This window comes from Thermobia domestica, unplaced genomic scaffold, assembly GCF_964235325.1.
Source record: "Thermobia domestica unplaced genomic scaffold, izTheDome1.hap1.1 HAP1_SCAFFOLD_895, whole genome shotgun sequence".
Taxonomy (NCBI): domain Eukaryota; kingdom Metazoa; phylum Arthropoda; class Insecta; order Zygentoma; family Lepismatidae; genus Thermobia; species Thermobia domestica.
Window position 1 is genome coordinate 9212 of NW_027656605.1, and position 27399 is coordinate 36610.

Here is a 27399-nt window from a genome sequence, read left to right on the forward strand (position 1 = left end):
ATGGTCTTTTTATTCTTTTTCTTCTACATAAGAAAATCTTAAAATGAAAACTGTTTACGGATTTAAAAACACGAAGTTAAATGATCTTTTTTCCTGCTTTCTGATTGTTGGGGTGGAAAAACTGCATTCCTAACAAGTCAATGAACACTAAGCTGTAGCTGGTTGACGAGGGCTGGGGGTTCGTAAGTGGCCAAAGCAGATGGTTGTAGGTTTTCTACTACAAAGGATATGACTACGTCAGTGGTGCCCACCCCCCCTTATGTCCATGACGCACCCCCCCGCAATTGTCTATCTATAGGTATTCTTCCATGAAAAAAAATCTTTTCGATTAATTTTACCCCCCCCCCGCCAAACATATTTATATAGATTTTTAACCCCCCCCCAAATATTTCAATGACGCAGTTTGCGTCATAGCCCCCCTTGTGGGCACCCCTGACTACGTGAATAACTAAAAATTATTCTTTAAGTGCGCTTCCTAGTTTCAACTCGAGAGTCAATTGATGCTTTGAGTATGTAGAATGCCGAGGCCTAAACCATCTACAGCTTCTCATTTAAGACAGATTTTTTCTGAATTTGGTGAGGATGTTTTTAGTACTGACAGCACAATAGTTTTGCAAGGTATGTGAAGAAAAGTAGCAGCAGAGGAAACATGCACTGTGCTAAAGCATATCAGAAGCGAAAAACATTTACGTGCAGTTGAAAACAAACATAAAACCAAGTCTTCGCAATTGTTACTTGTGGAGAGTGCTTCGAATAGTAAAGGCAAATCCTCAGTTTTCAAAAGAGTTGTGTGAAGTTTTTGTGTCTTCAAATATTCCTCTTTGGAAACTCAACAATGTGAAATTGCGGATTTCCTGGAACGTCACACAGGTCGCTCCATTCCAGACGAAACGAATCTTAGGAACAATTACATGCCAAAGTGTAACGAGGACACAATAAGAAAAATAAGAGAGGAACTTTGGACTCAGAAAATTTTTGTTTCTATAGACAGACTAGTGATGCGGAGGAACGTTATATAGTCAATATTATTATTGGAATAATGAAAGCCGACGAACCTAGCAAAATATTTTTGCTAACTGGTGAAGTATTGGAATCTGTCAACCATTTTACAATATGTAGACTTTTCGATAAATCGATATCCCTACTTTGGCCTGAAGGTGTCCAACATGACCATGTTCTTTTCGTAACAGATGCTGCTCCGTATATAATTAAGGCTGCTAATTCAATTAAATCGTAAAAATGTTTAGTTATCTACTGCAATGCTGAATAAGGTATGAGCTAAATTTTCTGACGATTACAAAGTTCCTGACTTAGTTTGTTGTATCACAGCTGATAAAATGTTTATATGTTGCTTAACTGGATATAGACCTATATATATATCTGTAATTCAAATATGAAATGCTTAGTTATTTACTAAATTGGTCAAAGTTTAATTTTAATATTATTGCTTTTTCAAAACCAAAGACACAAATGATCAATGGAGTGCAACTAACTGAAACAAAACTTTTGAAAGTAATTAAAATTTAATAGATATTCAAAAAAATGTCAATGTTTTAACGAAATAAACATTTAAAAAACTTCAAGTTTTAAGGTCAACTTTTGTGAATTTTAGGGTCATTTTACAGGAATTTTAGTGTCATTTTATAGGTCACTTTTTGGAAAATTTTAGGTCAACAAAATCCGGGCCCTGATTATTAGATTTTTGTTAAAATTTTAAGTTTTTGGATGTTCCAAAGTTCACGAAACTAACCTCGTTAGTTGTCATTACTTTCCTTATGCAGACTTTCTTTCCCTATAACCAGTTTAAAAACATCCTGTCGCCCTACCTTCACATTGAAATCCTCTAATACAGAAATAGAATTTTCACATGGTATCGCGGGACTTGGTCAAATACCCGTGATACTTCTTCTGAAACAGCGTCTTTTATACCGTCATTCTTATCATCTGTTGGAACATTTACATTTTGGTCAGGCGAGATTTTGGGTATGGCGATATTTTGGGGCGCGAAGTTTTGGCCCGGCGAGATTTTGGCCCGCGAGGTTTTGGGTGGCGAGGTTTTGGTCAGGCGAGGTTTTCGCCCCGCGAGATTTTGGCCCGCGACGTTTTGGGCGGCGAGGTTTTGGCCAGGCGGGGTTTTGGCCCGGCGAGATTTTGTCCCGCGAGGTTTGGGGCGGCGAGGTTTTGGCCAGGCGAGGTTTCGGCCTGGCGAGATTTTGGGCCGCGAGGTTTTGGTCCGCGAGGTTCTGGCCGCGAGGTTTTGTACCCAAACCATATGAAGTTGCTTACGTATACACTTTTAATTCTGTACAAATAATTACACTTTTAATTCTGTACAAATGGATTATTCTTTATTTCGCACTGTGCAAATAATTTCAGATTAGAATATGGAATCATAAAATTGAAGGAGCAGAAAGTCTGGCCAACAAGCTAAGAGCACTTGGGAAGAATGCTATCGCTTGCAAAGAAGGAAAAGATGCTGTGTTCAATGCTGATGTAATTGTCACTGCCACATATGCAACATCTCCAATTCTTAAAAAAGCATGGGTCAAGCCAGGAGTACATATTAACGGTAAACCTTGCAAAATATAGAAATTTAAGTGCATATAAAGATATTTAAGTAACGATTTCATTCAAACAGTTCATTAGAAGATATACAAAATATGTTCCGCATCATCGATCTTGAGGCAATAAACAATTAGTTGAATTCCATTAGACACAATCTACTTAGGAAAAATTGTGTAGAGATGCTACGATTATATGTTCAATGGTAGTGCAAAACGAAAAAGACAAAAACTTCTTAAGCTTAGCTTTGACTAGAACCGTGCCATTTTATTTTGTTCATATAAATTACTTTCTACTTCTCAAGCGCCGGTTATTTATTAGTTCAAAAGTCAGCTTTCAGAATCAAAGAATATAGCTTCATTCTTCAGTCGCATAAGAGGAATTCAAGCTCAGAGTAAAGGAAAGCTATACGAGTAATGACATTGTGCCTATTTTGGGGAATCTGAGAATTGTCTCGGACATGTTATTGGCTAATTGTCTGTCTTAGAGTTCTTCATTGAGCATTCTAGTGGTATACGCAAAGGAGGTTTCGGGTTTAAGAGCCTGCCTTACTAAAAATAGTACAAAATTTACCATTTTTCTTTTGCTTGTTTATTCATCAGTGAAAGGAGATAATGAAATGCAAGTCACCACAATCATAGATAATGCTATTGTACAACAGAAAATATGAATCTGAATAATGTTTAGTGTTGCCATCCATAGAAATTACAGTGTTGCCAGAGCGAATAGAGGAACAAACTCAACTGCATTTGGTTACGTATCATATTATTTTGGTTTCCTGTGAACTACTTTTTAAATAGTAGTTGTATTTAGTTTGTAATAAACAAAATAGTTTTAACATACAGTTATTAAAACTAAATAATAATGTTAATTAAAAAGTAGTTCACAAGAAACCTAGACAACATGATACGTAATCAAATGCAGTTGAGTTCATTCCTCTACTCGCTGTCTTAACTTAGATTTTAGGGAAATTGTTTTTGTGGCAACACTGTAATTTCTATAGATTGCAACATTGAACATTCTTCAGGTTCATATTTTCTGTTGTAGAATAGCATTATCTATGATTGTAGTAACTCGCATTTCATTATCTCCTTTCACTGATGAATAAACAAGGAAAAGAACATGGTAAATTTCGTATTATTTTTAGTAAGGCAGGCTCTTAAGCCCCACTTCCCCTTCCGCAAAATATGAAAAAATGAACATTTATCATGTTAAAATATGTATACAAAAACCCTGAAACAACATGAACTTGGAAGCCTGAAGCCCCTTTCCTGCTTCATGAAATTCTGCGTACGATACTGAGCCATTCTCGATTGGAGAATGGATAGGTATTAACTCATGCAATTTCCATTTACTCTGATTAAAGCTGAACAGGTACTGACATCTTGTGTTGGAGATAAGCACTACTTACTTAGTAGAATCATTCACTATGATTGACAACTATAGTTTAGAAAACTACTTGATTTCACCCTACATTTTACAGTGATTAAGGCTGCGTTTGATAAAGAAATACTATTGAAAATTTTATTTTTTAGCCGTAGGGGCTGGCATCACTCATCACAGCGAGTTGGACGAGGACTTATATAGAAATGCCGTGATATTCACAGATTCCATGGAAGGTGCGAGAAAGGAACTCAAAGGCTTAATGGATATGGGGATTACACTCTACGGAGAAATCGGAGAAGTTATAAACAGACAGAAAGTTCCTCCAAAAGGAGCCATTACTGTATACCATTCTTTAGGTAAGATGAAGTTCTCGATTGCAGTTATTTTTATTCCTTTGTTATTTTATATTCATTGTGTTTAATATCTGCATCATCTTCATTTTTTTATATAGCGAATTGATTTTTCTGTTTTATTTGAAATGAACTGACATTTTAATTATGTGATTATACTGATTTCTTCCCCAAGTCTTAACAAATGTCCCTTGATTTTTCAAAACGTTGCATTATACAGGGTGTATCAAAAGTCTGGGTTCTTAGGGAGGCCAACCCTGTTAAGAGTAAAAATACAAAAAAAAAAAAAAAAATGTTGTTGGAAATATGTGCTTTTTAATCTAAAGTAATGTATTTTTTTCTAATCGTATAACCGTTTGGGCCACACTAGTAAACACCCTATAACTAACTATATGGCCTATGGAACCCGAAGGTTCAATGCCGCATTCACAAAAGCTCTTCACTGACCTCTATCCTTAACCAACTGGAATCAGTTTCTACTTTGTATTCCTATTTCTGTGAGATCCATCTTAATATTGTCCTCCCATTGCACCTAGATTTTTCTAACAGTCGTTTTTTGATTGGACTTCCAGTTAAAACCTTGAAAGCGTTCCTACATTCTTCCGTTTTGGCTACATGACCTAGCCACCTAGATTTGATGACCCTAACAATGTTTGGTAAAAGGTACAAATTATGCAGTTCCTCGTTTCCGAAGTTTCTGACATTCTCCACGGATCCGAATATTCGTCTCAGGATCTTGTTCTCAGATACTTTCAGTCTACACTCTTGCCTCAGAGTAAGCAGCCATGTTTCGCAGCCATACAGTACAACAGGCATGATTATCGTTTTACATATTTTAAGCTTCAAATTCCTCGACAGAATTCGCGAAGACAAAAGATTTTGAACTGAGTAGTAACAGAAATTCCCTGCTTCTAGTCGCCATTTAATTTCTTCGTAGATATGGCTCTGGTCTGTTAATATTGATCCTAGATATTTGAAAGTACCTGCTTTGTCGAAAACATTATTTGATATTTTAATGCATCCGAAGTTGCAGTATTACGAACCCGACGAATGTCAAATGAAAAACCAACGTTTCTAGTTCAGCAGGCTGTTCGAACAGAACAGTAAGAGCACGCAAAAATAACACAGACCATGCATATTATTGCACGAGGCAACCTACAACACATCGAATCCGTTTTTCACTAATGCTGTATTATTGGTATGGTGAGCCCCTCCCCCCCCCAAAAAAAAAATTCTTCAGCCCTGATAAAAACGTTCTCTAACCAAATGAAATTTCGAAAAGTTATTATTTGTACTTCACTTAAATTATTTATTTTTCAGGTATGGCTGTCGAAGATGTTATTGCTGCCAAACTTGTATTCGAAGAGTACAAACACCGAAGATCCCAGGATCCCAAACTTTTGGTTAACAAGTACTAGTAATGTATTTACCGTTCGAAAACACACTTCGAAAAAACTTGTTATTGTACACTCATGTCCAAAATTATTGTCGCATGTCTATAAATATGTTTTTGTATTAATATAATTTGATAACTAATTCGCCCGGTATTTTTTATAATGTTGGCATGTGTATAATTGGCAAAGACATGTATGTGGCAAATTTCATGTCAAAAGATAGTAAATAAGAACAATAAAACGAAAACAAACTTTTCTTGTCCATTTAGCAACATTTTATTTTACTCACTCTAATTTTCGTATTTATACTTCTTTTCTTATGAAATTTATCACAAATATACATTTCCCGAAGTACCCTGCAAAATCATTATCAAATTATATTCTTACAAGACAGTTATAGATATGCGACAATCATTTTGGACATGAGTGTACATGAAAGCTTGAACAAAATATTTAGAAAACAAATACTTTTGTTTATAAAATATAAGAAAGAACCTATCTGCATTATTAAGATACGTATTTGTATTTAAACTACTGCTGTATGTTACGATCCAAACTTCAGCCAAATATCTTTTGTTGAAATAATCTAACGTAGGAACAGGCTTGTTCAGAAAATTCTGATCAGCGCCATTTCTTTAAAATACTCTGCACTCTTATACCAAAATTGAAAAGAAAAAAAAAATAGAAAAAAAATGAAACAATTGTGAATCCTCGTTAGCTTTTCAAGATATTAATTTCAAACCAAAATACTAAACTACTTTACATAAGGTTGTGAGGTTGCGGACAGAATTTTTTGAATAGACTGTACATTCTTACTGATAGTTGAAGTTTCGTCTACTGAGGTCGCTAGGTGTCCTGAAAATCTGAATGTGTTTACCGTAAGGAGTATAGAATGAAATGTTTATAATGCAATAGCATTTTTCTATAGCCCACATTTCATATTTTGATGTCTTATAACGCATGCATAAATACTCTCTTCGCAATAACTATGTATCTACTATAAGTTGTAAATTAAACATTTTACCTGTAGATATCAAGACCGAACTCAGAAAATAAATTGCTAAAGATGTATGTATCATTTATTTTTTTAATGAAAAAAGTGTAAATTTGAGATTTTTTAAAGGTTCCTCTCGCTATACACTCCTAGATAGGCTTGGATCCTCTAAACCCTTGTATGTTCAGTTCCACTTCTTTTCTATAACATTTTAACTATTACACTATACTTTGTTCAGTCTGTATTACTGAAATTATCTGAAGTAATCAATTTGGTGGGATTCCTTTGATATACAGCCGATAGGACACGTCGTCCGCAATTGAAATAGAATTTCCTTTTTCTCTAAAGCTCTACTGGTGGCTACCACTACAGAACTACTTGATTCAATGCGATGTGTATCACAAATGAAACAGAGTTTGTCAATACAGCATCATACATAGTATGGAGAGTATTCAATCAAAAATTAAATGTATCATAGTGGAAGTCGTGCTGAACGTCAAACAAAAGAAGGCTTGCTTGACGGGCTCAATCAGTGCCTTTTGTTTGTAGAACAGTTCTTTCCTTTACACAAAAATGCAACTAAGTGATCGTAAATGACTGGTAAAAGCTTATCTCAGGTTTAAATCCTGCAATAAGCTTTTCCAGAGTCCTCACTGCTGAATCTCATCTATTATGATAAGATATTACTAAATATGTTTTGGTTGACATCTCTTTCCATTATTAACGTTTTCAAAGGAATTTCCGTATGCTTACAAGACTTACTTGATTTTAAACAATACACGTAACAAAACAATGCTAAATTTTTGTATTGATGAATGACAGAAACAGCCGATTTTTAACACACCAATTCCTCTAAACGTGCGAATTCAATGATACACAAAGCGTGGGGGAAAAAAATGAATGACTGAACAGTGAATCGAATCCAAGATCTTCGGCGTTCGCTCCCTGAACAACCATACATTCCTCCACTCTTGAAGTCTTTATTCATTCACTCAGACCACATGGTTCGTACCACAATTCTTGTTGTGCTTGGATAACCTAGTATCCACATTCAGAACACTTCTGATGGTTGTATTATACATTATATTCATGGATGGAGGAAACAACTAATGCGACTTCAAGTGAACTGTTACATGATGAGAGATATGGTCCCGGAAGTCCGTTGTTCGATTCTTGTGGATGTTACTTACATTTATTTTTTTCCAAGAAGATTTGAAATGTAGCCTCAAGCTTCTTTGAAGCAATTTGTAATACATTTTTTTGGTTCATTAAACTAGATGCAATGGCAGAAGTCCTTTACCCTGCACATGTCTACACCTTATTCCTTGTCCTGCTTTTTTTTTTTTTTTTCCTTACTTGCTAGTTTTTCACATTTCACATCATGTCACATGTTAGCCATATTTTGTTTTGTCACTTTGTTGAGTCAATACTCTGATACTGACTAACATGCCAGATAATGCTCTTTCTACTGAGTGAAGTGATTTATATCCGCAAACATAAACATTATTTTATTGTGGAAATACTTATTTTCTACGTTATCAGCTATATTGGTGAGTTCACGTTGGACGATGTCACCTCCTGTGAGGTTGATTGAGGGTAATGTTTGTGGTACTGAACTTTGGAGGTTTTTGTCCTAAACCTTCTAGAACTTTCGATTTTACGTCAAGACAACGTGATTGTGGGTGTTCCCGAACAATTGAAGTTTTGTTACCTTTTATGGACAGAGGAAAAAAAGGGGCTGTGTTTTGTAAAACCGGCCTTTGAATAAAACCACGAACACCGAGTTTGTCGAGGAAGTGTGAATAAGATTCTGACGGAGAAATCATCGTTAGACGACGGGTCATGGAGATACTTCGATACTTGAAGGTATTGTAATCAGCTGACATATTGAAGGAACTTTACATTTCAAACCATTTCAATTTTACAGACCTAACATTCTAGTTTTCCTACCCAAATTCTGCTGCATCTTTTGAAATATGTATTTTGTGTATTTCATTTATTATTACAATATTAACCCTGTTAAAGCTACATCCAGAATTTAGTATCTTTTGCATTACATGAAAATTATACAATTTAATTATTCATGTTTCCAGCTTTTCGTAAAAGCTGGCGGTGGAGACAACATCCCCAATCAGTTGAGCAACGATTCTCTTACTATATTAGGTTGCCTTCAGTGCAATGCCGACTCTATGTACGGTGATGCAAAAAAATAAATGTAAGTAACATCCACAAGAATCGAACAACGGACTTCCGGGACCATATCTCTCATCATGTAACAGAACAAACTGAGAAGCGCAGGGGTTAACGCATCGGCACAGTGCCGAAGATCCCGGTCCAGTCGTGTATCGTTTTTATTCTATGTGTATCAATATTAAACTGATTATAATTTTAACGAACTTCCAGTTACGATCTGCAAAGCCCAATAGTCATAATTACCGCGAACACAAAACAGCTAAGAAACCATGGGTTACAGAGCAGATGTTCAGAAAATGAGGGAAAGGAAGACGTGGAAACAGGTTGATACATAAGAGGGCAGAAAGATGTACAGGAAGTTGAATAATGAGTTACGGAGAGAAACAGACAGAGGGAGGGAAGAGTTTTACAAAAGAAAATGCGAGGACATTGAAGAATTAGAAAGAGTTGGGAAATATGAGGAAATGTACAAGGAGGTGAAATCTGTGGAATTTCGGAGAAAACAACGGTGTATTACGTTGGCAGTAGAAAATAAAAATGGGAAGGTAGTCAGCGACAGAAATGAGGTCATAGAAAGATGGAAAGAATACGCGGAAGACTTATATGAGAGTAGAGAGAGACCGTGTAGGCTAAATGTTGAAACAGAAAATTAAGTAGGCGAGGATAATAAAGGATTTAGTATTCTTCGGGATGAGTTTGAAAAGACCTTATCAAAGATTAGGAATGGAAAGGCAACCGGGATAGATAATATACCAATCGAATTCATTAAAAATATAGGAGACAAGGGAAAGAAAGAATTGTTCCGACTATGCAATGAAATACATTAGACAGGGGAGTGGCCAAAAGACTTCCCGAAGACGATCATGATACCGATGGCTAAAAAATCGAAACCAAAGAGATGTGAGGATTATAGAGCTATTAGTCTCATATCTCATGCAGCTAAAATTTTGCTCCGAATACTGAACAGAAGGTTATATGGAAGAACAAATGAAGAAGTTGAAGAGGAGCAGTTCGGGTTCAGAAGAGGTAAGGGCACAAGAGATGCTATTGGATTATTAAGGGCGATCGGTGAAAGATTTATAGGAAAAGGGAATGAGGTGTATTTATCGATCTAGAAAAAGCTTTTGAGCGCGTGAATTAGGAATTGTTGTTGGGAGTTCTAAAGAGGATAGGATTGGAATGGAAAGATCGAAGACTCATAAGAAACTTATGCATGAACCAACAAGTAAGTGTTAGGATAGGGGAAGAACTGACGGAAAAGAGTGCAGTTGGAAGGGGAGTTCGACAAGGATGCTGCCTTTCGCCAACACTAATTAATGTCTATCTAGAAGAGATAGTGAAAAAGAGTTTACATGATGATGACTGCAATTTGGTAGGAGGTAGAATGATTAGATGCATAAGATTTGCAAACGATATGGCGCTGGTTGCAGAATCTGAAAAGGAAATCAATAAAATGTTAGAAAACCTGAGGATGGGCTTGGAAGAATATTGGAAGAAAATAAATGTTAGAAAGACAAAAACCATGGTGATTGGAACGAAGAGGTCTGTGTCAAATATAAAAGTGTGAGGGGAGCAAATAGAACAAGTGAATAGTTTTCGATATCTGACAAGTGAAAAGTATTCTTAGTAATGACATGAAGTTCGAACGTGAAATAAAAGCAAGGATAGGAATGGCGAAAAAAACCTTTAGGAGAAAGAAAAGTCTTGACCTTGAATAGAGTTGAGAAAAAGAATCATAAAATGCTTCGTGTGGAGTGTTGTACTGTATGGGGCGGAAACGTGGACTTTACGTAAAAATGATAAAAACGACTAGAAGCATTCGAAATGTGGGTGTGGAGAAGGATGGAAAGAATTAGTTGGGTCGAGCGGAAAACGAATGAGTGGGTGTTAGAAATGGTGGGGGAGAAAAGAAACTTTTAGGTATTATTAAGAAGAGGAAGAGAAACTGGTTGGGACATTGCCTAAGACGAAATTGTATCATGAGGGACGTCATAGAGGGTATGGTGGCGGGAAAGAGAGGCAGAGGGCGAAGGAGACTACAATTAATGGATGATATAAAAATAGAAAGATCATACGTGAAGACGAAGAGGTTAGCGGAGGACCGTGGAGCATGAAAGCTTCTCAGCAAGTGACCTGCCAGTAAGGACAGAATACCTATTATAATGACATTTATATATATATATATATATATATATATATATGTGTGTGTGTGTGTGTGTGTGTATGTATGTATGTATGTGTGTGTGTGTATGTCTACTATGACTATGCTTTTAAAGTATTAGGCTGACATTCGCCTAGTGAAACTGAGGAAAACCTCTGAGGAAACCTGCTATAATGGTTGGCCTCAGAATTTAAACCTGGAACCTCTGCGAGGCAAGAAAGCTAGTCATAACCTTCCGCCCGCTTGCTAAATGAAATAAACGGGTCAATATGGTGCCTAATGCCTGACGTCCCATCATATGGACGACTCTTATGCATCATATGCACAAGAAGAATGCATGCTAACCACTCGGTTTCTTGGGAATCCAGTAAGATGAAAAAATAACTCAATTACTTCGTTATTATTTCTATTTTATTCCTTTTAATTTGTAATTTATTGAGCATAAATTTTGTTTTCTAGTTAACTCTCTCTTAAAATATAGAAAATGTACTTTAATATAATTGATATAAATCAAAAGAAATAACTAAAAATTCACATACTGCAAAAGAAATTTTTTCCTTTTACATTTATATATATATTAGAAAACATACAGTGGAAAATATGCATTGGCCTGCTATAGTGAAATTCATTGCACTCCATAGAAGTAACTTAGGTAGTTTTGCTTTTCTGTAACAGCACATATATATTTGTTCTTTGGTGAAAGATTAAATTAGTAATTACACAGAAAGTACACTCATATTTGCGAACATATTATAAACAATATATTAAATGAAAAGTTAATATATATGTATATTTCATGAAGCGATATGAAAAAGTGTAATGATGCGAGATTATAAAGGATCACGGGAACCTGACATACCATTATTTCGTCTTCTCAAGAATATTAACATCAGTAGATAACTAAACCAAAAATTATTATTTTATTGTATAATAAAGGGTTGTGGAAATTGTAGTAGAACTCCTCTATAAGTTCTTTTTTTAAGAAGAGTTTGTAATTGTACTTGTCTTACACAATTCTTCTATTAGCTTTAAGGGTTGTGTCTCATTGTACAGTTGTCAGCATAAGTATATACATTTCTTACACCATGTTTCGTCAGAACTACGAAACAAATCAACCTACTCACCGAAGATAAACTAAAATTTAATATATTTTTAGTTAGTACATTGAAAGAAAAATTTACAACACATTCAAATTATTTCGAGGAATAACTACTACGCGCTTACATATTTCTCCGATTTGTTGCTGACACTAACTTTTACTGTAATATACTTAACAGCTTACTTACTTTGTAGTCACCCTGTATATTCTGTATGGTGAAAACGTCTAAGATAGTTTCAATCCCTAACAAAAATTTTCTTATTCTGTACGTATACACAGTTTTATTCATATATTAATACTTATTAATCATTAGTACATAAACTTACAAAATAAGACAACAAAATATCTGTACTCACACAGAACAATAAAAAGTAATATCAAAAACTACCGCTTTATATTTATCATAATATTTATGCTTTATATTTAAGAATATATTCGTGTTTCGGAAGATTTCATGAACCATACACATTTACAATGGCGTCAGTTTCTCGCCGCAGAACTACTCTTACAAATCGAAGATATGTACAGATAATCAAAAATTGTATACGAAACCTAAATGGGCAAACATTTTTCAATATATTAAAATCAATGTTAAATAAAAGTTTCTACAGGTCAGATTGTAAGTTGTGTTTAAATCGAATGAACTCTTTTGGAACTTCTTCTCATATATTGTAGATAATACCTTTTAAAATTCATTGAACTTTGCCTAGTATTTTTCAAAATGAAAATGAAATCTTTCAGTTTTATGTCCCATGAATATATCGTGCAGACTAAAGGAGACGGTGATGATGAGAATGAATGAAAACGGTGGAAACAAAAATGTTGGAGGAAACATGAGACCCCGAGAAAACACACTCGTACCCACTTTAGCGCAAACTGGGATCGAACCTGGTACCACACGCACTAGAGGTGAACGCTCTATTGGCCTAACGCTGTCCCAAGTATCTCTCAAGATAAGCTCCTTGTCGATTGACCATTGTTTTGCAATTTGTAAAATAACGGAAAAGTGAAAGACAATTATCACATCTTGGGCTTCAGAACGCTTTAGTACTTAGAAAGTATTCCGAAATAAGTGCCCGCCCGCTTTTAGACTTCGGTAATCCTGGCGTTGTTTAACAGTCCACTGTATGGCACAATAATTGACACGCGTTTAAATTAAAATTATAATTAGCAATTGCCAGGAAATCAAATTATGCGTTGATAAATAAATCTAAATGATAGCGAAGACTTTGTTGTATTGTACTTTCTAAGTATAATACATCCATTATTATGCTCATATTTTACCGTTGTTTTGTATAAAAAAAAAGGGGGAGCGAATCTACCGAGATCTCATCTTAAAAAGAGGAAACTTTTCTGCTAACTGTACATGGCTGCAAAACTTTGTTCAAATTCACTTACTCTTTCCCTAATTATGATCGTGTTTACATTGAAAATTAGAAAAAAAAAAAAAAAAAAGATTCCTAATATTTATGAATGATTTTCACAACTGAGAAATAGGTAAGAGTAGTTTATGATATTACATAATTTACCTTCTATGAAATATTCAATAAGTCTTATGTTTAAGGAATTATGCAGAATGTACATTTGTTAATGTACAAAAAATAGTACCTATAATAATAAATCATTATATAAAATAATCGAAGGAAAATAATAAATCACAACAATGACGACCTTCTCTCCTTGTGACTTCACTGGAATGGCCAGTCCTCTTTGGCCGTTATTTATCGCAATTAAGATGTAGACATCTTCATACCTTGTATGGCATTCTCTAAAGTCTGGAAAAAGAAGAAAAAAAAATGTTAATATCAGAAACACAGACGTCCACGTACACGTCTAAATTAAAGACCTAACGGTCGCTTTTCAAGACCTACAGCCTGACGTTTATATTTGTACTACACAAGCTCCACCAGAGATTGAATCTATTTCCAGTACACTAAAGGCTACTACGCTAACCATGTAGTCACAAGAGCCATTAAGTTCTAATAAAGTACAACTGCCAAACAATGTTGCACAGATATCAAGTCTAGGCATTCAAATGACGTTAGTTCGAATAGGTCAACGGCATTATTTATGGTTTTCTATACTAATCGGAACTGTGCAACAGTTTTAACAATGGCAACATATATATATTTGAAATCAAGACTAAATTATGCTTTTAAATCTATGTAGAAATTTATCTTTATATTGTAAAGGATTTACCAGTAAAAACTTCAAAATTATGAAATCATGTTCCGGCAACACTTACTAGATTGGCGAGATTAAATTGTGATAGGTCTGTGTATTAGTCTGTGCAATTTAAAATGGATAGATACACAATTCAACGACGTATTGAAATAATTCGAATTTAATCTGGATTTACAGCAAAACAAATATCCCAGACGCGCACTGTCGAGAAAAGGTGATGTGAAGTGGCCATCCAGATCATTTTCTATTGTGCCACAGATCATTTTCTATTGCGCTATCTCCAGCCTGCTTATGAGAATAAGCCACGAACAATTCGTGAACTGAAGGAGAACACTGAACGCATCGCTACGAATTTACCGCGCAATGGGTGATATCAATAAAACGGAGAAGTTACTCATTACGCCCAATTTTGAAGTAGTTACTCGCATTGGTATCAATAAAAAGAGAACTGAGCACTAGTCGTCTCGGCTGACCTCGGAGAAGCTCCGCCCTCTTGAAGTAACCACACCTCTATTCTCGAGACGAGTAACTACTCCGCGTTTGATATCAATAAAAATCAAAGACTCCTCTGTGATGCTAGTAACTTCTCCAAATTTGTGGAGCAAGCTAAATAGGTGACTCCGTGCGAAATATGGCAGAGTATATGATTGTTTTACTACGTAGAAAAACTTATAAACTGCATAGAAATGTTGGAAATGGAGATTACAAAAAGCATTATAAGTTTATGAAAGAAAATGTAGTGATTAGCACAACATTTTTTAAGGAGAATCAACCGAAATTCGGGGTGATGGACTACGTAATGATGAAAAGATGCGGGTTTTCTTCAAGGGCGCCGATCCTGTGGGGGCCCGGGCTCCCCAAAGCTCATGTGGGCCCCCTATTGTATTTATGAATATACAATATTTGGTATAATTAGAGTGCAATTTGTCTTAAAATCCTGATATATATACCTTCTGCATCTGAATGCCCTCCCCCCCAAAATTTACAGATAAATCGGTGCCCTTGGTTTTCTTGCGTTACGTGAGTGATCCGGGATTCCAGGTCGGAATGTCAGGGAGATTCTGGTGTGGCTCAAAGTATTATCTATGACTACCTGAAAATGGATTGTTTCCGGAAGTGTGCGTAATATACAAACAGCAAAGGCAGAGTGGCAAGAACAATATACATTTCCGGATGCTATCGGAGCACTCGACTATACACAAGTGGCATTAAAGAAACCTAGTATTTTGGAGAGTAATACGTTAATAGGAAGAGCTATTTCGTGGCTAAGCGGTTATCGTACATGCCTTTGGCATAGGAGACCCGCGTTCGATTCCCGGCAGGAGCTCATGTGGTTTGGATTCCACGTTAATCAGTGGGTTCTGTCTCATATAGGCACGCTACTGAAAAGGACGTTAAACTAATAATCAACTCAACTCAACGTTGATAGAAAGGGTGTATACATGAGAATGTATTTTGTTTATGTCAAGGCGAAAGGGGACAAGTATGGTGTGGAAAACGCAATCAGATGGACGTGATTTATGACGTGGGTGGCTGGACTTTTTTAAAAAGAAAACGAAGGAGCCAAGTGTCTGATATCGTTCTTAAAGCCAAACAATCTACAAAGACCTTGGACAACACGTGATATGCGCTTGTGTTAATCTTGATATTGCTGGATTCCAATCAACATCCATCAGCTCAAATAGGTTCATTCCCATGGTTTCAGTATTACTTTCTTCTTTCCCGTTTTTTCTTCTTTTTTATTTTTGTTTTATTCTCGCTCGAATATTAAAGATTCTCTTTTGAATTTGTGTCTCAGTCGTAGATGTATTTGATATTTCGGTGCATTTCACTGTAATTACCTTCAAAGTTTCGGCTTTCCTTCGTTTACTTTCTGGTAGCTGTGACTTTGAAAGTACCACTGGAAACTCTTTAACAATATCCACAAATGCACTTTGATTGAAGCTATCGTTGCTACTTGCCCGTTTCATGGCTTTTAAGATACTACGCCATAGATTAAAAACAACGAAATGACTGCGCGATGAATGGGAGAAATGAGTAATCACTTATTTTATTGATACGACTCAGTGCTACGTGCAGAGGAAGCGCGAGTAAACGTTCATAAATCTGGAGCAGACTAGACCTGAGTAGTGGCTTGTTTTATTGATACGAAATTGAGGGAGGAGATTACTCCAGGTGTAGTTACTCCGATTCTCGAGCAGGACTTCTCAGGAGTAGTTACTTATTTTTATTGATATCACCCAATATGTGTACAAAAGTTGACCTTCAGAATTCATTTCGCCCATCGAAGAAGAGGAGAACATTTGAATGACATTATCTTCAAAACATAATGCCAGTGATAGCTTTTCACAATAATAATAAATCATCGTTACTTGTAGTTTTCATTCTATCTTATTTTAACATTCTGATTTCTTATTGGTAGAACTTTTATAATCTTTACTTAATACAAGTATCTTATATCTTATCCTTAACATATGGTAATAAATTCCGTGTTTTGAACTGAAAGAAGTTTATGTTCTTGATTTAACGATTTTGTTTGTTTTCTATTGTTTATTATTAACGGCAATTAGCTCCATTCGTCGTAAAAGTGTAGTTTAGAAACTGGTTGTTGGTAAAATTCTTCTTTTTCTCGAACCTCAACTGAGGTATATAAGATTAAAAGTCGCAATTCAGCAGGCAAGATTAACTATATCGCTAAGTTTGTTTGTGAAATCAAAAACTGGCACGTGCACAGAGTCACTAGACTATTGGGGACAGTTAATATAAAGTTGTGTTCGACAGTGTTAAGGTAAAACGTCATAAGCCTTCATTTCCAATTTTTTTCAGGAGAAAAAAAAAATCCATTTCCATCCTTGCAAAACACAAGTATAAAAAGTGGGTTATTTGCTATAATAATACACACAAACTTACAATATTTTTCTCATCTATGGTCTGACCTATAGTGAGCTGAATAAGATAAAATCCACATTTTCATTTTTTTAATGGTTATGACCTTTTACCTTAACACCGTCGATATAATCCATACACTACTTTTTTTTCGTTTATTTAGTATACTCAGAATTTGACGACGGTATTAGAATAGTCTTAGTATTTATTAAATGTTGTATGTGTTTGTGTGTATCTTAATAATATGTCAACGTGTTTAATTTGTTCAATAAAATCTCGAAAATTCTTATAAAGGAAAGAAAAAGTGTTCTATAGTCAGTGAAATAAAAGAAAGTGAGTGAGAATTCTTCATTTCGTGATATTACACTCCTCCTCCACACTTGATTATCAAGACTGTTCGAGACGTACAGAAGAATTAGGTGTAAAATAATGAAGGGGTCCAGGAACTGCCTGCACCTAAGATGTACGCTTCTAGTTGTTATGGAAACTGGCAAAAATTGTGGTTAATACGTTAAACACAAAGCTCTTTCTTTAAATGCACTCAAAGAAGTTTTCAGAAGCTTTTGGTAGTCCAAAAGGTTGGAAGGATAATACAAAACTGAATTTTCCGGCGGTAGCTAATATAACCATCTCGATTGAACTGTATTGCCACAATTACGCACTTTAGGCTAAAAGAGATGGATAATTGATGAAAGTGAACTATAGTAAAAGAATTGGTGGAATGAGAATGTGGAAGGAAACTGGAGACTCTCCTGAAAGCCCATAGATACCTTTTAGTGACCAATGTACCCGTTGTGTCTTTCTTAAGCGACTAATAGGTTTGATGGCATATTTAATACTATACATATACGCAACACTGCTAAGTTCGAAGGTGTATAGTGATACACGTAATCATAACTTCCTTTTTAAGTGAATACTCTTGTGTAAGCTTGACCACGTAATTCATTTTTGTTTAGTTCAAGGAACCCCAAACGTTGTCAGTTTCGTCTATATCAAGGACATATCCATTCCACTTGTATATGCTTTTCTCTTATGTTATGATTGGAGCAACTACGCAATATGATGAATACAGCAGCTACAGTTATTCAATTACGCTGAATACAACTGATTGAACATAAAGAACAGATTTCAAAATAAACACAGTACTCACCTTTGTGTTCTGTACTGATGATCAATTTTGTCTTAAATTCGCATCAATATTTCCGATATAATGCATAAATGCCCTTCATCACGGGTTTAGCACTTCAGCACCAATAACCAACTTATACTGTGAGTACTGTGTATGCACTGAAGAAGTCGATAGTGGTTCGACGAAACAGTTTCTAGCATTAACAACTCTACAAATCTTAGGATGACTGTAGGTGAGTTTTTTTAACTATTTAATATGCACCTTTACGTCACGGATACGCTATTGTTCACTATAAATCCACGTGTCCTGTAATCGTGCCAGGGACTCCTTGGACCAGATGAACGCTCTACCACTGAGCCACTGTCCTCCCAATAACAAGCTTTTATTGAGGTGGTTGTTTGGAGTTTCATGTTCCTTATTTCAGTATCGAGGAAGTACGAAATGAGAATCTAGTTTCGTGTAAGATTTGACTACACATATTATAATAAATAGCAAGCTTTTGTTTCTGTGCCAATGAACTTTCGGGTTTTCTCATCCACGACTTAACTTAGTTCCAAAATTATAACCACATCCTACTTGTACGTATTTTACTTAAAGTCGTTAATTGACGCATATTTAGAACTAATTTTCAACCGAGGTGAGTCGTAAAATGAATTGATTTTCATGAAGTGATTTAGGCTGGTAAAATATGATACAGAAATCTACCTACAATTGTATAAGATAAGTATTATACCTTTCTCGGTTGAAACTTAGCATAATGAGTAACACATCCCCAAGAATGAAGTTTTCATGAAAGAAAGACATACCTGTAAATCCCAAATGACCAATTGACCATCTAGACCACTTGTACTAAAGCGTGATGCGTTGCCTTTATTTCCCGTGTGCAAACAAACACATGTAATAGCATTCTGATGGATTGTCTCCAGGACTGTGTCGGATGTTTCAATTCTCGCTTGTCTGTCTAAGCTCTGGAACTTTCGCATTGCACTAAAAAATACAATGTAGTTTATATATTTTACATAAACACTAACAGACATTTATAAAATACAGATTTTATTTGATAATATTGAAATACACATTTATAGAACACTCGATTTCTTCGAAAAAAAAAAAGCGGGGGGGGGGATAATAATATCCGAATACAGACCACATTTTAAATGTTACTACTATACATTCTCATTACAAAGATTCCCGATTTCTTTATTATTATTATTATTATTATTATTATTATTATTATTATTATACATTCAAATACAGTAGAATCACGAATATCCGGCTCGCGATTATCCGGCCTAGTTTTCTTTTACCCTTATTAAATGAGGAAGGCAAGGCGTTGCATTGGCAACATTGCCAAGGCATTGGAAGCGGGCGTCCGCTACGATGTTCATTGTCTCGTCAGTGTGTAACGGACCTCAATATAGTACGCTTGCCGCTGTTCCTGATTATAACTGTACAGTACGGTATTCGTAAATTGTTCATAGAACTCCGGCTTATCCAGCCTGCTTTTTTTGTTATCCGGCCTGCCCTTCCCCCAGATTAGGCCGGATACTCGGAAGTCTATTGTATGTGGACAAATTTCAACAGAATATTCTTATTTCAAAAAGGTAATCTCTGTACGAGATAACAGTTAATCTAATCAGCCTCTACAGAAGAAATTTGAATTTAACTGTATAGTGAACTGAAAATGTACTAACTTAAATAAAGTAGAATATAGCAAAATAATAATCCTTAAGAGCATTTGAATTTTATGAAAAGACTACTAATTTCGATGTCTTGAAAAACACTGACATCTTTGTTGAGGCCAAGAGTATCTTTGAACCTGTATTGACTTACCACATTTTACATATTCTGTCTGTGAACTGAAAATTTGGTAACTCAGTTTAAAACTTTCAAGATACTGTTGTCCTCGTCAAAGATATCACTATTTCTCAAGACACATAAATTACACATCTTTTAATACTCTAAGGGATATTGTTTATATTAATAAGGGATATATTATATCCTCTTATTATTTTACATAACAGCGTGTTATACAAGAAATGAAAACACTTCCTTATTCAAAATAATGACGGAAGTATTGAATACAATACTAGAGGGGGAAAAAACTAAAAATAAAAAAATGAAAAAAATCGTCTCAGAAAGCCACAGTACTAAAATGATAATTAATAGATCGTTCTCAACTAAGAACAACCTATCTAATGCAGAACTGCAGAAAAAACGAATTAGATCATACGCGAAAGTAACATACAGTAATATTCTACGCACGTCCTCCAGACAAATCCTTCTTCAAAACCCTTGTATTAGACAGAATTTTGAAATTCTATCATGTAATCTAAGGGCACGATTTAAAAAGCACTATGAAATAATGAGGGTGAACAAGTGAACACAGTCTAAAGGGTCATAAATTGTTTTTTGGGTCAATTTCTCAGCTATCAACCATATTGGAAACCTATATCCTACTGATCTCACAATGAACAAGAAAGCAAATACGCTGAGGATTTACCGTACTTTATTATGTATAAATTTCCGTAGGTCATTTTGGCACCAAAACTGTAGTCTAATATCGTACCTTTCCAACAGACTTACCTTAACCCTCCAGCTTCTTTTCTTTGAGAAATATCCAACTTATAAGCAAAGTATAATTGTCCATTATCATCGAGAATAAACATCATAGGACAACATCCATGACCCTGAAGAAGAAAGTACCTTATTACTAAAAAAAACCAATAATAATAATAAAATAAAAAGTATAAATACACTTAGCACGGGCGAGAGCTCCGTCGTAGCTAACCGGTTAGTGTATGCGCCTTTGGCGCGGAAGACCCAAGTTCGATTCCCGGCGGGAGCTCATGTGGTTCGGATTCCACATTAATCAGTAGGTCCACGTCTCATATAGCCTGAACTGCTGAAAGGGACGCTAAACAAAAATCAACTAAGCTCAACTTAACACGGGCGGATTCCATGTTAAAATTCCTGGCAATAAGTACTGATACCAACATATAGAACGTCTGCATCATATGTACTAAACATTGAAAACTATATTTCATATTCGCACGAGAGAAGTTCATCCTCTACTTGTTTCGAAGTTATAGCCAAAGAAACTATGGATCAGTATCAACCATTTATCTTCAAAACTACTAAGTGCAAACAGTGTCAGCTCCAAGTTACAATAACTAACTGTATATTATTTTAATATATGAAATAATGTTCTTATCCTCCACTTATTCGTAACAAATACTTCCCACACCTTTTTGTTTTGATAATTAAGTACCTAATCATTGTAATTTATTTGAATGGATAGGTCAAGCATGAAGTAAATTTGCCAGTACTCTCGGTACAAGTTACTTCTGTGTTAAAAAAGCAGTGCTATATATGGAATTTATAATACATAGTTATGTTCAGCGCTGACTTATTAACATTTCCGAGACAGAGAAAATTGATGTTTCCTTTACATTTCTGAAAGATACTTCAACGACAACCCAGTCCGTCTACTAAGTTTCGACACTGGCAACCATGCTATGTGACCGATAACGGAATCTAGCGGAATAAAAACGAATTTGTAGAACATCTGACGAATGTGCTGTGATGAATTCGTTGTTTTACTACAGCAGATGTGTCCATCATATTGCTTTAAATGAGACGTTGTACGTTGTGTTGTCATTAATACGAAAACAAGACAGAGAGTAGCAAACAATTCTGAGTTAAAGTGGGTAAAAATTTAGCAGAAACGGTAGAAATGACTAGACGCGCATATGGAGCGAAGCTCTTTCTGGAGCCAATGTTTTCAAATAGCGCGCTGGGTTCCGCGACAGTCATGAGGTCGTGACAAACGACTCAGGATTTAGCTTCCAACAACTGTTCGAACTGCGGAATAAATCGAAGTAGTTAGAAACGGCTTGAAAATCGTTGCCAATCACTAAGGATGATAGTTGATGAATACTGAAAAAAAAAAAAATTACTGTTAGGAAAATTGTGGAACAGACTCTTTAGAAAATAAAACTTTGTGCCCGATTGTGCCATATACACACACTAACTGACTAGTAAAATGAGTGGTAATCTTCTGTTAGTCGTGATTTGATGGAAGTTGCAGAAAGGGATGCAGATTGGTTCAAAAAGATCATACCAAGTAACGAGTTATTGTTTCACGCATACAAGCCTTCTACAAAGCGCAAATCAGCAGGTTGTGCCGGTAGTTTCTCCGCAGTCGAAGAAAACGCGCTTTCAGAAATCATACATGAGGACGATGGGATGTTCTTCGATTGGAGAGGCGTAGTTCACAAAGAATTAATACCCGAGGGTCACACCATCACAGCAAGTTTACGAAGTCATTATGGATCGGATGTTCAAGAAATTTTGACGTATGAGACCAGAAGTTCTTGATTTTCACGAATGGCTCCTCATCCACAACGCGTCTTGTCACAAGGTGATTCTTCTTGACCAGTTATTGGTGAACAAGTTGGCTGCATCAACTATCCCCCTTATTATCCCAACTTAGCCCCAGCACACTCCTTTCTGTGCACAGAAGTTAAATCTAAACTGAACGGGTAGGGGTCTGATTCCGTTCCTGATATCCCGCAGGCCATTACTAGTGGACTGACTAAAAAGATTTCCACAAGGGGATCATATAGCTTTACACCCGTGCCAATAATTGTATCGAAAGAAGAGGGATATATGTGGAATAATAAAATGTGGTTAATAGTTATATATTATGATTTACTGATTTAGGAAATTAGATTTCTGGGTTTCGGCATCTATGGTCTGTTTGCCCGTCACATATGAGGGATGACGTCCCTCAGCGATCACACTATCCGCGGAAAGGGAAGGAAAAGGCCTGGGACCTGTATGTTAAGTACCAACCCGGCATTTGCCTGGTGTGAGTGAGGAAAACCCAGGAAAACCTCACTCAGGATGGCTGGTCTGAAAAAGCTTTACACTTTTTCCAACCGAATATCCCCACCGGGAATCGAACCCGAGACCGCTCGAACCATTATGATTTATTAAATATAATAGGAATCTGGATTATCGTAGAGGTAAGTGTTTTTATAATACGGGAAAAGTATAGTGAGATTTGAGTTTACCAGTACTGTGAATATTTGTAATGGCAGTAGTTCAAAAGAGAATACATTGATTTTTACAGCTATACTACTTTGTATAATAGTAAATGTAATTTCTGCAATATTTCGACTGAATTTTAGTTTAAGGTTGTTCCTTAGGCTACAAATCAGATGATAGGCTTACGTGAATGATTATTGGAAGCACTGGTGGAAAGAGAAGGTGGAAAAACACGGTAGAGATAGCCCACGGACACGATGTTGACCATAATAACTCCGCATTAAGCTATCGTCTTTGACCACGAAAATACAATGCAGTGTTTTACTACTTTCAGAGAGAAGTGCGTAATGAAAAGTTTAACTGCACTGCAAAATCAGGTAAGCATGGTTCGAGGAAGCTGACACTTTAATTGTGTAAACTGTTATCTAATAATGGTTGCCACAATTAATCTTGATTTCTTTAGTCAAAAATTAATTTGGGATTTTTGTGCGTTTGTTTCTATAAAAATTGATCGAAACTACTCCTTCCCAGATTATTTCTTGAAGAATATAGAATCCTAACTTGTGCAAGGCTAACAAGGTACATTCGCGAAGTGTCCCCTCGGGATTTGTCAAAAATTGATTCAAATGCAAAGTTCTCCGGGGCCCAATGTGCATTGTACTAATTTTAGCGGCCCATACCGGTAATTTGCATATTTATGGACCTTGATATATCCGGAATTCAATCATACACTATTATAACGCTCGGACACAAAATTGCTTTTAGTTTCTGTAGATGTAACTGGACATGAATATGGGGCATATGCAAAACAAATTGGATCAAGTACAGCTCCTCTGTCACATGTTACTCACTCCGGCCGCCATCTTGGATCTGCCATATTGGATTCAACTTTTGGTTTCTCAAATGGGTATAGGTGCAAGTAATACATCAAATTCATGTACAATTTTCACGGAAATTCATTGGTGTGGTGAGTTTTACCGTAGCTTGTACCGTTTGGAAGGGGTTAAATGTCAGGCACTTCACAAGTATTGAACCAAATAGAAAGTTGTGTAGTGTTCCGTGTGTATATGTAATCTTTTACGTGATTTGTCGTTGACAAAATATTGTCTGAACGTACATAGATACAGACACACAAAAGTCAATACTGAAATGGTAGGTCTTCACTCAAATCTGGTCGTATCTGCATTTACACTAGGCATTTTGACGGTAATAAAATACTTCCTTATTATAGTATAACATAGAAGTAATAACAATCGATCACAGAAATGTAATAGGATTTTAACACCAATGTTGTAAAGAGTTTTTTAATACCTACAGTATTTTCCCAGTTAGAAACTATTTTGATTTGTCAACATCAAAAACGTAAGCGTCTGATACTACTCTGCAATGTCTATTCGCGAAATGCCTGGAGGGATTTAACATGTAATACCTTCCAAACGGTACAAGTTACGGTAAAATTCGCTACACCAGTGAATTTTCGAGAAAATTGTACATGAAGTTGATGTATCACTTCCACCTATCCCACTTGAAAAACCGAAAGCTGAATCGAATATGGCGGATCCGAGATGGCGACCGAAGTAACATGTGACAGAGAAGCAGTACTTGATCCAAATTGTTTTGCATATGCCCATATTCATGTCCAGTTACATCTAAAGAAACTAAGAGTAATTTTGTGTCCGAGCGTTATAGTAGTGTATGATTGAATTCCGGATATATGAAGGCCCATAAATATGCACATTACCGGTATGGGCCGCTAAAATTAGTACAATATACATTGAGCCTCGGTAAACTTTGCATCTGAATCAATTTTATACGAATCCCGAGGGGACACTTCGCGAACGTACCTTGTAAGATTTGTTGTCCTCAAACCCTTAAGAGTAGTTATTTCTTTACAGTCCTTTTCACACCGAAATGATACGAGATGTGGAACACGAATCACTGTGCTGCATTCAACGCTCTCCCATCAAGAATAAAATCCCGTACACAAAAGACGTGTGTGCTACCCACTAGACCAGCGAGAAGGGCCCCTAAATGTTTAGAAAATCTTAATGTTATCTGTTGTTTTATCATGTTTAGTGTCAATGAATCCATTTTTAATGCTGCACTCATTAAACATTTTTATCTCCAAAACTTTTGAAAACTCAATTACATTTCTTATAGATCGTTGAGACCAATTATATTAAATCGATTTTTTGCTGACAACTGTTAGCATTTTCAAGACTTAGGAAAGGAACTGTATTTTGGTTTAAAAAAAAAAAAAAAAAAAAAAAAAAAGTATTAACTTCGTGATCATGGCTGCCGATGTTCACCCGAAGTATTGAAACAAATTATTTCACTTATTCGCATGCGGACAAATAGTAAAATAAGTTTTTTTTTTTTTTTTTTTTTTTTTTTTTTTTTTTTTTTTCATTTTCAGTTTGTATACTGAAGATAGGTCATTCCACGTCAATTCAACTAAAATTTTGGGGAAATTTAACCCACTATCTCAGTTTTGGATGAAATTTGGTAGTATTATAAAACATTTTATGCTAATTGAAAGTATGTAAATTTTATTGAAATAGCATCAGCGTTTTAGAAGTTATTGCATTTCAAAAATGAGAAGAAAATCCATGTTTAACGGTCGTGACATGATATTTTCCCGGTTTGGAAGAATACTTATATCCGGTTTGGAAGAAACACTCATATTTCGGTTCCTATTAATGCCAGAAATATGATTTTTTTAAAAATTCAGATTGTCTTGAAGTTGTTTACCATTAAAAACGTGAAAACTTTCCTTAGAGCTGATAGAAAATTTATAAAGTCATTTGAAAGGTAACATTTTGAGAAAAAAACTAGAACGCCATTTTGTAAAATTCAAACCTTTATTTCTCAAAATCCCCATCATGGATTTTAATGAATTTGTTTCTGTTTGAAAGTTTATTACATCTAGTTTCACATATATAAAAATTGTAATGGGCCATCCAAGCACTGAGATGATATCCCAGTCAGTGTTGCCAACTGATTGAGAAATAAACATTTTCCAATAACTTCCATACGATTTAATATATCCACCCCAAAATTGGTATAAGTACTCTTCGGTATCCTAGAAACACGCCTGTGAGCATTACCACTCCTCCCAAGTAACCCAGTTGTCAGGGTTTCTAACCGATTTCAGGCTTGCCTGTCACAGCGTTAGACGTATCTGTGCCACACTTTGCAGTAAGCTTATTACATCTATTTTCACTATACAAAAATTGTGATGGGCCATCCAAGTACTGAGGAAATATCCCAGTCAGTGTTGCCAACTGATTGCGAACTAAACATTTTCAGTAACTCCCACACGATTTAATACATCCACCCCAAAATTGGTATAAGTACTCTTCGGTATCCTAGAAACACGTCTGTGAGCATTACCACTCTTTCCAAGCAACCCAGTTATCAGGGTTACCAACCAATTTCAGGGTTGCCTGTCACAGCGTTAGACGTATCTGTGCCACATTTTGCAGTGACCTTATTACATCTATTTTCACTATACAAAATTTTTGATGGGCCGAGCACGGAGAAGAAATAGGGAGTTTCGAAAATTTATAGGTAAGGGAAAAAAATACAATAATCTGAACACTAAATGGGCATTAGCATTTTTAAATGTCTATCAGAATAACTACCATAGAAGCAAATATAATAAAGCATGATAGTATTATAGGCCTATATGTTATGGCACATGAAATAAATCTTCGGGTTTGCTGTAATTAGATATTAACATCAAGTACTTTTTGTAAACGTCTCCCACATTGAAGTAACTACTTGTAGAAACTCTGGAGATAATTGGTATGTTCTGCCAGTAGTAGTTGTTATATCTACTTTACATAAGATGTGAGTAAACGGAACAGAACAGGAATCATTTTCAGCCCAATAAAATTAGGGAGATGGGCCATGAGGATGTAGGAAATTTACTGATGCATCACCTTCATCACTATTCACTAATTAAAATCTTCATCCAGACCTGAACGCTTCGCTCAAATCTTAATGG

General features: G+C 35.7%; 2 protein-coding genes across 2 annotated transcripts in view; one reads left to right on the forward strand and one right to left on the reverse strand.

Moving 5' to 3' along the window:
- Positions 1-2357: 2357 nt before the first annotated feature.
- On the forward strand, positions 2358-5760 carry LOC145677461 (ketimine reductase mu-crystallin-like). The gene is made up of 3 exons (XM_081747936.1): positions 2358-2569; positions 4098-4304; positions 5619-5760. The coding sequence occupies exons 2-3, from the start codon at positions 4175-4177 to the stop codon at positions 5714-5716; spliced, it is 228 nt and encodes a 75-aa protein (XP_081604062.1). The 5' UTR covers positions 2358-2569; positions 4098-4174; the 3' UTR covers positions 5717-5760.
- Positions 5761-12122: 6362 nt separating this feature from the next.
- Arpc1 (Actin-related protein 2/3 complex, subunit 1A) overlaps positions 12123-27399 on the reverse strand; it is a 52955-nt gene continuing 37678 nt past the window's right edge. The window contains exons 8-10 of the mRNA XM_081747937.1: positions 20925-21028; positions 19145-19325; positions 12123-13914 (exon numbers count right to left, since the gene is read on the reverse strand). Coding sequence (XP_081604063.1) covers positions 13870-13914; positions 19145-19325; positions 20925-21028 — 330 coding nt within the window. The 3' untranslated portion in view covers positions 12123-13869. The remainder of the gene's footprint in view (positions 13915-19144; positions 19326-20924; positions 21029-27399) is intronic.

What these genes read in the sequence shown, in the direction of transcription:
- LOC145677461 (XM_081747936.1), top strand. Translation starts at nt 4,175, where the DNA reads ATGGAAGGTGCGAGAAAGGAACTCAAAGGCTTAATGGATATGGGGATT. An exon ending in TACTGTATACCATTCTTTAG is followed by an intron (nt 4,305 to 5,618) that starts GTAAGATGAAGT and finishes TTTATTTTTCAG; the next exon opens with GTATGGCTGTCGAAGATGTT.